An 11571-nucleotide genomic window follows, 5' to 3' on the forward strand; every position below is an offset into this window, starting at 1 on the left:
ATGATTTTATTGACAGCAGTTTCAGGCCCACGCTGCCACAGAGGAAAAGGCAGAAGATGAGAAAACGTCTGAATTAGAGAAGTGAGTCTCTGGCTTCCTTGTTCAAAGAGAGGCATTTTTTAATTAACACCTGGTATTGATGATAGCACATGAAGGGTTTAAAACCAATACAAAATATATTGTCAATTTAACTTTTTTCTTTTCTTTTATTGAGAAATAAAGTCTGACTTCATCTTCCCTTCCACATGTGTTTGGGCTCTTTGCAGAGAGATGGAATCTGAGAAGCAAACTGAGAAGGAGAGAGTGGAGTCGGGATGGAGGGACAAGAGATGCTCTCATAGCTGCGAGGAACCAGAGAGGCAACATTCAGCCTTTTGGGAGATGATGAGCACTTGTAACAAGAGCCTGCTGGTGATAATACAAACACACTCATACATGCTTGTGCTCTTTTGCACTCACATACAAACCCAGAGACGGATACACTCTTACATCCCTGTTATCCTTTATGCACAGACACAAATAAATAAAGTAACATGAACACTTGAATGCTTTCTTCTTTTCTTTTTTTTCAGAACTACTTTGCAAGGAATTTCTATAACATGCGTTTACTGGCTCTCTTTGTGGCCTTTGCCATCAACTTCATCCTCCTCTTCTACAAGGTATTGCTCTTGTGAGAGAAATTCTAAGATAGATATGTTTTTTCTTATGTAGTATTCAATGACATCATGTAGTAGAATGTACAGTGGGGTTCACACTGTTTTAGGGTCTGTGAATGTTTTGGACAAATCAAAATGAGTGAATGATTATTTTTGACTCTTGTATCGCATTATATGAAACAATATTTTGAACATTTGAAAAATAGATAAATATTTTTCCTTGGTGAAATCCCTCTACTTTCCATCTCTTGCTGTCTTCTCAGGTAGCATCCATGCCTGCACCAGCAGAAGAGGAAGGAGCGGTCACATTTGTCCACAGCGCAGGCGCGGACGCTGCTGCCGAAGACAATAATGAGGGCAGAGTTTATTTTGTGCTGGAGGAGAGCAGTGGATACATGGAGCCGTCCCGCTGCTTCCTTGCTGTCCTTCACACAATAATTTCCTTCTGTTGCATTATCGGTTATTACTGCCTCAAGGTATGTCGACTTGAGCACAAACCTTTTCAGATTAGTAATTTCTTTTCATTATATGAATTGATATTGATTTATATCTTTTTTGATTTAGTTGTGTATAATAAAAGAGACAAAATTAATCCAGGGATTTTAAATGACAGGTCCCATTGGTGATCTTTAAACGTGAGAAAGAAGTGGCGCGAAAGCTGGAGTTTGATGGACTGTATGTGACAGAGCAGCCCCCCGAGGAGGACATCAAAGGGCAGTGGGATCGACTGGTCATTAACACGCCGTATGTTCACAGTCACATGATCCACTGGACAAATGTCACTCAAATGAAAACATGTTTCTATCTTTAAGTTCCCGGCACCTTTTTAATCATCATGTTACACGTTGTATGAATGACTCACAGTGATGGTGCAGCTGTCAATTTCATTTTAATCAATTTTTTTTGTTATTAATGTTTTTGATACTATATTTCCTATCTTTTCAGATCATTTCCAAGTAATTACTGGGATAAATTTGTAAAAAGAAAGGTAAGATCTTCAAAGCTGTGCACACAGCAACAATATACATGCAATCCTAGATGTGCTTATGCATGTACTGTATCAAATAGTGTGCATATATCACCAGCTGACATTACATTAAGAAGCTAACTGAGATTTAATGAAGCATTTAATGGCAGGGGTAATTATTCCCTCATCAGGTGACACAATGATTTTATTGTCTCTAGAGACAGAGCAACATTTTCAGCTTCCTCGTTCAGATTGTCTCTGGTGTTATGAAGGCAGATTAAATTAGTCTTTGTTTTTAAGAAACTTCTCCATGTTTTTTTTGTGCAAGAACATTTTAATTGACTTGGCAGATTCTCAAATAAATTTCATTAAAAGTGTAGAAGAACAAGTTCATTAAAAATCTTGAAGTCGACACATTGTCGTTTTCTTACAAACCAAATACAGACTTCAAAACAGAATCTCACCGCTTTTGAATTATATTGTTTGAAAAAAAGAGCACTTTTATTTCATTTTGTTGGATATTGTTCCAGACTTGACTTATAGTGAACAAAAAATGATTAAACCATCTTTGACAACTGATTGTTTGATCCATATTCTGACTTTAGTTCAGTCCATGTGCCATCTACTAACAGGGAGGGGGAGGGATTCATGACGTAATACTGCAACCAGCCACCAGGGGATGATTGAAGCATTTTGGCCTCACTTTTCGGAGGCTGTCCCGTCGCCCATCTATATATACAAGCCCCCACATTAAAAGAAAGTCCCTCATTGTCCTGAGAAAATAAATATATTGACTTTGTTCATTGTCATTGAGCCAAGTTGGCACATTTTTCAATTCACCGTGGAGTTAGAGATTTTTCGAAGCCAGCATCTAGCAGCCGACAGTGACTTTGCATTTTAATACACGTCCGCTTCTTCTTCTTTTTTTCCCCGGGGGTGGGGGGGACTCGTCCTATATAAAGCACGTCTAGCGCTGCCACATTGCATTTCAAACTCCGTATTGCATCATTTTAAGAGCCTGCACTGGAATAAATGGTACAATGCCTTCAAGTGTTTCTCCTAATCCAATTTTGAGTTTGGAGGCTGTGGATATAACTTCCCATATGCTGAAGTGCTTATGTTTGTAATTACAAAATGGGCTGTGCAATAAAATTAGACTTTTGTTGGCTCTTGTTTTATATTAATAAATCAAATGACTGAAGTCTCACAACACAATCAGGAGAAACTCTGCATCCGTCTTATGATGTAATTAAATAAACATATACCAGCCATGGTTCAATTTACATATTCACACACATAAATCAATACTAATTATATATTGACTGCATTATTTTTATTTATGTGTTCATATCAGTCCTTTGCACATATCTGCTTGCAACTATGGGGCCAAAACCACTATGACCCTTAGAAATCATGCATTGCAAGCAGCACTATCCGCCTGTCAGCAGAGACAGCTGTACAGATACTATGGCACAGACTGCAGAAGTATTCAGCTTGTCATTCTTTATTTAGTTAGAAAGACACTTAGAAAGCTGTTGTTTCAGGCACCATACAAACCCATCTTCTCGCCCTGTCAGGTGATGGACAAGTACGGTGAGTTTTACGGCCACGAGAAGATCAGCGAACTCCTCGGCCTGGACCAAGCCGCTTTGGACTTCAGCTCTGAGAGGAAAGAGAGGAAGTGGCTCAGGAGAGATACTGCCTGGGGGGCTGTGTGAGTAAACTCTTCGCACCTCTGCATGCTTGACTGGGTTCCACAGGAAAAAGCAGCTATCTAGTCTGTCATATAGTTTGCATTGTATCGAGTTTCATCGGAAGCCATTTAAGTCTTTTCCCCCTTTGTTTATGTTTATCCTACACTGCATCAAAGCGTGAGATCTTCAAATAATTGTTCAAGCAATTGTGTTATGAATAAGAGATGATCCTCGACTTAGACAGCCCGTGCAGATGGCAGCTGAGAATTTGGCTGCTCTTTAAGCAGCTTGCCGTAAGGATAGCCATGTGGCATCCTTCTCCTGAGGAAAGCTCCGAGTGGGTTTACATACAAGCCACCTGATATCGATATCAAAAGAAAAATGTGGAGTAAGGAAATCGATCCGTCCTGCTCTCTCTCTAATGCATTTCTACTGTAGAGGTGAATGTGACTCCTGATGATGATGATGATGAACATTAACACCAGCTATTGTTGGTAACACCTTGAAGTAGGATTTCAGACGATTGGTTTTTGATGGCCTTTGCCGCTATTAACAGCCATTGCACTTATATTACCTTTGGGAAGATGTGTGTGTGTGTGTTTCCTAAGAGCGGTGACAAAAGAAGGTCCTGGAACATCATGTTGTACTTGAGGAAGGACAGGGTATTCTGAAGCCACGTAACAGATGTACTCCTTTAGAAAAGACACTGTAGCGTCGGGGGCACTGATTCAAGCCGTGGACATTTTGACCTCATGCTTTTAACCATCATGTTTCCGTGATGGTTCTGTTTACTTCAGGTTTAACTCCATTGACATGAAGTACCAGGTCTGGAAACTGGGAGTTATGTTCACGGATCACGTAAGTTCACTTGTGTCTAATATTGTCAAGCTTTTGTGCGTTTTTGTTTTTGTGTGCGCTCTCGTTCCCTCAGAAGCAATGAGAAAGGTGTCACATCCGGGCCGTTCATGCTAGCAGATAATGTGATATGCACATGTGATGTTTTATGGCTTATTTATAACTTGTTTAATCCGGTGTTCTTCTGAGCTAATACTATACCGTCTAATACAATCACACATGCTGCAGGAGTGACGGTGGTAATATCCTGTGATTCGGCCTTATCTTAAATACACATTTGTCCCTCTTTCAGTCCTGGGTAATCTAAATTGCTTGTTTTAGTGTGTTTATGTGCTTGTGTGTGTCTGTGTGTATGTGTGTGTGTGTGTGTGTGTTCACAGTCCTTCTTGTACTTGGCTTGGTACATGGCTATGTCGGTCCTGGGTCATTATAACAACTTCTTCTTCGCCGCCCACCTTTTGGACATCGCCATGGGCTTTAAGACGCTCCGTACCATCCTCTCCTCCGTCACACACAATGGCAAACAGGTGCGTTTGTGTGCGTTTGTGTGTGTGTTTGGCAGTCTGTCCTCAATTTTGTTTTCCCATCTGTCTCGATGTGTGTTCATAGGTCTCATGCATGTGATGTTTACTTTCAGGCTGAAGGGTTATATTGGGGCTTCGCTAATATAAAGCAGCGTTTATTAGAGACCATCTGCCTCTGTCTGTTCTGTCTGTAATTTTGTGTGTGTGTGTGTCAGTTGGTCCTGACTGTTGGCCTGTTGGCGGTCGTGGTCTACCTCTACACCGTCGTGGCCTTTAACTTCTTCAGGAAATTTTACGACAAAAGCGAGGACAAGGACGCCCGGGACATGAAGTGCAATGACATGCTCACTGTGAGTTCAAGTGCATATCGAGACCCGCACCCACTCGTACATACATGTAGTCTCATGTCGCTCCACATCTATCCACCCGCATCTCTGTCTCTCTCTGTTTATCTTACCCAACACAGCCACACACCTCATTTTCTACCTGCAAGGATTCAGAGTGCTAGAGCAGGAGTCTGACAGTGATCCCCCATTGTTGAAGTGAGAACAGCCTCTTGTCTTAGTCCTCCCGCTGTTTTTCCATAAAATGATCGACACATGGACAGAACGCAGCCCCCCAATCCTCTCAGCTCTTTGTTTCTCTATCCACAGCATTAACATCCCTTCACCTGCCCTATTCTAATGTGGACTTTACTGTCACTCATGTAAGCAGGCAAACAGGCAGCGAAAGCATCTGAATAAAACCCTGCTATCCAACAAGGCAGTGGATATTACATCAAATCCCCAGTCACACTTTCAGAGGCACTTTAGCGACAGTCATTTTCAGTTCCTTTAGCACCGTCACGAGAACGCGTTTCAGACCAGTGGATTGCGACAAGATTAAAAATTAACACATCAGAAAACATCTCTCTCTCTGCTGTATCGTCTCCTTTTGAACTTTTACAAAAGAAGTGCAACGATCAAACTGTAAATGTTCTTCAAAAGGTTTGCAGTTAGTTTTGATTCTATCTTTGTTCAAGTTTGCTCAATCATCCGTGACACTTAAAAGCACAGCTCAGTCTCGACCTGGTAATCCTTCCAGTCTCATACGTACAAAACCAAAACCAAAAAAGTGGTCAACAAGGAGACAGGTGTAAAAATGTGTTTAATATATTCTCATCTTCTTTTAATTCAATTCAAATTCAAAACAACCTTATTTGTCCCAGGATGGAAATTCTTTAGTATTTCACATGCAGCTTTTTCTTTGACACTTTGAAAAAACAACACTTTTGTCCCTCTTCGATATACGAGACAATAAAAAACAAAATCTTCTCCCAGTGCTACATGTTTCACATGTATGTGGGGGTGCGTGCGGGTGGAGGCATCGGCGACGAGATCGAGGACCCTGCCGGAGACGAGTTTGAGGTGGAGCGCATCATCTTTGACATCACGTTCTTCTTCTTCGTCATCATCATCCTCCTGGCCATCATCCAAGGTGCGTCCCACACGCTGGGTTTGTAGGACAGCTCCTCTGAAAAAACTTTCATCGAGTCACATCGATAAGTTTCAGTCTCAATTTTTTGACTGGAATACACTTGATACATTTTTAATGAGAAGTTGAAAAAATGAAGTGTCTGTTTGTTTCATCTGGTTTCTCTGATTCCTCTCGTGCACCCACTGGCACTGCCATGCACACACACAGACACACACCCGCATAGCTGAGCTCAAACAGATACCGACAGATACAATTTTGTCCCTTTTGTCTCAGGCTTGATAATTGATGCCTTCGGGGAGCTTCGCGACCAGCAGGAACAGGTGAAAGAGGATATGGAGGTAAGCTTAACTCAATTCAACTCACACACACAGACTCTCTGGTACCCGGGATTGTGTAGTGTTTCCAACCTAGATACAAAATCTATTGAAGGTTATACATCCTGTTACTATCTGATGAGCATCTATTGACGAATGCTGCTGTGATGATTCGGCAGCAGGTCCATTTTAGGTCAGTAAGCTCAGCAACCACAAACCTAACGACAGGTATAACCAATGTTTAATCTTTTCATCGTGAGAGTGCAGATCCCAGCGACTTGGGAACTCACAAAAACACGTGTGATCAAATGTAACAAGAATAAAGACAATCACGGTCAGGTGGTTGCGCTTCTTTGTTTAAGTGTGGCCACCTGGCAGTTGTTGTGCGAGCTCTCGTCACAGGAAAGGATCAGACATCTGGCCTTAATTAGAGAACACCCTTAATTGCTTCGACTGGATAATTAGTGGGTGATAGTTGCGATGAAGTGCAATCTGAGAAAAACAAATCTCTGGTATCTAAAATCATTTGACAGTATAATTAGCACACATACAATTTGTATTTATAATACGCATTATTTATTTATTTCAAGAGTTTCAGTTGTTATTTGCTCTCCGCATTTGCACACTGAGAGTGTCGGTGCTGTTAGAAAATCTTCATTTGGAACTTATTAAACAGAGGCTCGACGCCGTAGAATGCAAATGAAGCTGCATTTTACTCTTAATTACAATTCCACGGATTACATTGCTCAGAGGTGGTGAGCCACAGTTAAATGGAACGCTTGTTTTGTTGCAGCCTGCAGAGTTTATTGATCAGGGAGCTACAGTGCATATATCCCCGGGTGGTATACAGACTGCAACAGGTGTGACCAAAACACTGTGAAATGTGTCTCTGCTAGCGGGGGGGTTAAAAGAGACGCGTGTGGTCAGACAGGCTGACGATCGACAACAGGGCCGAGGTGGGAGCACACAGACGTGTCCGAAGAGAGGCAGACAGGTAATCAAAGGCTGAGTCACTGTGGAAACAAGGGAGCACTGATGATATGAGAAAGAGCGGTGAGCTGCCCTCTCAATCTAAAGGGTTCAAGTGTCGCCCACGCAATCTATTAATAGCTGTTAACATTTAACTGCTCAGCCAATGGATCTGATGTTGCCAGGTGGATTTACCTGTTCAATGAATCAAAGAAACATTTACCTTATTCAACCACGTCCTGAATCAGTAAAATACAGACGGACAATAGCCCACATTTCAGTTTTACACGGCATCGCTACTAAATATGAATATTCTTTTCAACATTTACAGTCGTTTTCCTTTGTTTATTTTCTGTTACCTTGTTACATCATTGTTTTGTGTCCAATCTCTCCACTTTCCTGAAATACACATTTCACTTAATACTTGGGTATTTATTCTGGTGTTCAGGTTCTACTGAGCTGTGTTTTAATGTCAGATTCAGTTGATTTCCACTCACTCTCTTATTTTTGTGGTATTTCTCCTCTCCATCGATATTCTCCACACATGTGTAGTAAAGGCTTTTGCTTTTTTCCACACAAACCAGGAGAAGAGTAGTCAATGACGTGAAACCGTTAATGTAAACCATGGAAAAAATACATGATTTGTAAAAACACATATCGTATACATGGGGAGGGAGCTGTTGTCTCTGGGTACTTTGGCATAGTTAAACACAGATTAGTTCAACCGGAGACTCTTAATCGTCTGTATGTGTGAATGGTTGTTTAGGGTTTATAAGTGTGAAGTTATGATTTATTCTATGACTCTTTAAACCGTATAATTACAGCGTGAGACTGAGACACGGCTTCACTTTGCTCCCATGAGAGAGAACTGTTACTCTGACAACGTCCTGAAGAGCTGGCAGCGAGTTGTCCTGGAAGCATTTGGTCTTTTGCCTTTTGTGGGCGTCTTTTGAATGTGTTTTTAAATAGAAGCTAATTTAAAGGCGTCATGTTGTTGTGCGAGCCGACTGAGTATGAAAAACAAAAGGCCTCTGCTCTTGAGGTTTTGATTTTATTATCGCATTGTTTATTTAACATACACTCCAGAGAGCATGTTTGTCTGAGCCTGTTTACTGAATCATTACGTGTCTCATATCTCTCCTCCTGCAGACCAAATGTTTTATATGTGGAATAGGAAGTGAATACTTTGACACGGTCCCTCATGGCTTTGAGACTCACACTCTGCAGGAGCACAACTTGGCCAACTATCTGTGAGTTGACTCATGCCGTCGTCTGAGCCTAATCGTTTTGCAAAGACTGAACCCCGCAGCTTGATGTCTTGTTACTAAAATAAAAACAGGCTTTTGGTTATGTCACATTTCACAGATAAAGAGAAGTGTAAATATCATGCATGCAGCATTAAAAACCACTATTACACTTCTATCTCTGCTTTTAGTCGTTATAATTCACCCACTTGAATGTTTAACACAATGTCCCTTAAAAACATTCCTGCCAAACTTTGATTCAGTCTGTGTTGTTCTGTTTATTTCAAGACCTGTTGTCTTATCTTCACCTCAGCACCTGCATTTATAGTTGAGATTCACACCACTCTCTTGTTTTCAGTGTTGTGTAATTTCCTTTTTTTTTACTAATACGTGCCTCAGTTGAAATTAATGTCTCTCTGAGGTTTGTGATAACAATCAGATAAGAAGCTGCACATCTCGCTGTTTTGACAACAGGACCGAGGATCGAAAACTGTCGGCTGAATGGGTCATCCAGAAGATTGGTTTGTTTGTTTAAAATGTCAAGGAGCTCCACCACAATACCAGAGTGCAACTCGGGCCGCAATCTTTTCTCTGAACCCATCGTCTGAGCCTGATATGAGCTCAAAACATTGTAAAAAAAAAAAATCAAATAGGTAGCAAAGACAACGTGACCGAACCCAAATCTAATATCAGAACTTCCAGCCTCACCCATCAGGACCCATTTTGTCCCGACAGGCTCAGGTTGGGTATCAACCCTAATACAAATGCAGTGAATAGAAAACTATGCAACTCTTTAAAATGACCTGTTAGTTGGTCATGAAGTCTCATCTCAACAATCTGTTCAATCTCATCGGTGTCCTGCCGTAGAAGAGCATGCTCCATTCAGCAGTGTACCTGAGATCACAGGTGGCAGATTAACAAACAGTGATGTCAACCATCTCCAGTGATTCCTCTGAACCTTTAGCTCTCGCTCTGACCTTCATTGACAATCCATGCTGAGCCTCTAGAGTCTTTGTTCACACTCAGAGAGAAGCCGCTGATCTTTTCTTACTGTGACAGACGTTTATGTGGAAGACGTTGTCATCCCTGGCACTTTAAAGCTGTTGCCACGTCAATAATTACTATTGGCAATAGGCTCATATAAGCACCAATAGTATGGATCCCACAAGATGCATTTGCATCCGCTGACCGATGGACTCCCACGCTCATTTATATGTGTGGTGGCGCTTCATGTGACATTTAGGTTTCCCTGACAGAGATCTACACCCGCAACATGATTCATAATTTCATGAAATTGGTGATAAACAGTATCCATCGCCTATTGTCAATTATCAAAAGGTTTTAATCATTGAAATACATTTAAATCTGATTTCAATGCAGCTTTTATCTCTAGTTATATTTGATTTAAAAAAAACAACTAACGACTGCTTCCATAATCACCACAATCCTGGGATTTGTGCACAGGTTCTTAATTAAATCACTTCTTACCCGAGCGTTTATCTTAATCCAAGTATTTGTGGGAGTTTAAGCTGCTACATGAATTTGCCTTCTCTGTTTTTCCAGGTTCTTTCTGATGTACTTAATTAACAAGGATGAAACGGAACACACGGGGCAGGTATAACAGTCCTCTGCTCTCTCTTACTGCATGATCCAGTCAAAGTGAGCACAGGGTGTGCAGCGATTCTACTGTAATGGCCAAATCTCACATTTCCTAAATATACCCCCCTACAATGGTCCCTCCATGTCGCAGTGACCTATTAATTCCAGCGTTTGCTTTGGAAGCGACAAAGCCGTGGAGTAACCTTTTCAGTGGAGACAGAGTCTGCATTCACATTGTCCCTCAAAGGCCGTATTGGTCCTGGCACACACATTTTATGATAATATACATTCCAGGGATGCCCCTCATACTTTCTTTATACTCCTGCGATACATTTAAATAGGGTGCTTCAGATTTCAATTGGGCGAATGTTGTAATTCACTTGTCCTCTTATATTTTCACTATAAAATATTTTACCTGACTTGTTGCACGGAGCAAAGATTCAGTGAAAACCTTTTCCTCCTTAATGTGTAAAACGCTGCATCTTTTTTCCTGTTTCTCGAGCTTATTGTGTTTCAATCTGTGAAATGGAGGTTTATCACAATGGAGGAGGACGTGTTTCTAAACGCTGCTCAGTGTCATATTAAGAGGAATAAATCCATTCTTATCGGGGGTCATTTGGATTTATTTTTTGATTTATCTCACTGTGCCGCTGAAGGATTAATGAAGTGAGAAAATATTTGAGACAATTCGGTGCAGTTTCTAAATTGAGTTGGGTCCTGGGATTTGTACCGCATTTAATCTTTCTGCACGGTATTTTTGCTGAGGTGTGGATTAATGAGAGAGCGGCTCGGCGGAATCCAGAAAATGTGTCCCTTCGGGGGCCTGATGAATGTTAGATGAACTCTAAAAAAAATCGGTGTCCTCTGTGGTCGCTGTTTAGATTGTTATTTTTACTCATCCAAAAGAAAAGAATAGTTAAAGACGTGTTACCACTCTGTTTGACTTCACCAGGAATCCTATGTGTGGAAAATGTACCAGGAGCGATGCTGGGAATTCTTTCCTGTGGGAGACTGTTTCCGGAAGCAATACGAGGATCAACTGGGATGACAGGAAACAAGCCGCCCTCGAGGATGTCTTCACACGGAGGACATCTTAATTGAAGCCCTTGGACTCATTTAAGTACCTTGAATATTATGTGTTTGCACTGGATTGATTTTGACCTTTGGAGTGAGTGCACACATTTAATATTTATGCACACGGTTTCCTTAATAAACGATTTGGGTACTGAAGGAGGAGGACCACTCGTTTATGATTCGATGCAGAGTTGATGTG

The 11571-nt window shown here is 41.2% G+C and overlaps 1 protein-coding gene across 1 annotated transcript in view; it reads left to right on the forward strand.

Moving 5' to 3' along the window:
• ryr2b (ryanodine receptor 2b (cardiac)) overlaps nt 1-11346 on the forward strand; it is a 55611-nt gene extending 44265 nt beyond the window's left edge. Inside the window, 15 exon segments of the mRNA XM_061087760.1 lie at nt 17-81; nt 267-411; nt 573-659; nt 920-1132; nt 1270-1400; nt 1602-1644; nt 3201-3337; nt 4115-4175; nt 4553-4699; nt 4912-5046; nt 6016-6172; nt 6446-6510; nt 8605-8705; nt 10263-10314; nt 11251-11346. Of these exon segments, the coding sequence (XP_060943743.1) occupies nt 17-81; nt 267-411; nt 573-659; nt 920-1132; nt 1270-1400; nt 1602-1644; nt 3201-3337; nt 4115-4175; nt 4553-4699; nt 4912-5046; nt 6016-6172; nt 6446-6510; nt 8605-8705; nt 10263-10314; nt 11251-11346 (1635 nt within the window).
• Nucleotides 11347-11571: the final 225 nt, after the last annotated feature.

Source organism: Limanda limanda, chromosome 15 (assembly GCF_963576545.1).
Source record: "Limanda limanda chromosome 15, fLimLim1.1, whole genome shotgun sequence".
NCBI classification, from domain to species: domain Eukaryota; kingdom Metazoa; phylum Chordata; class Actinopteri; order Pleuronectiformes; family Pleuronectidae; genus Limanda; species Limanda limanda.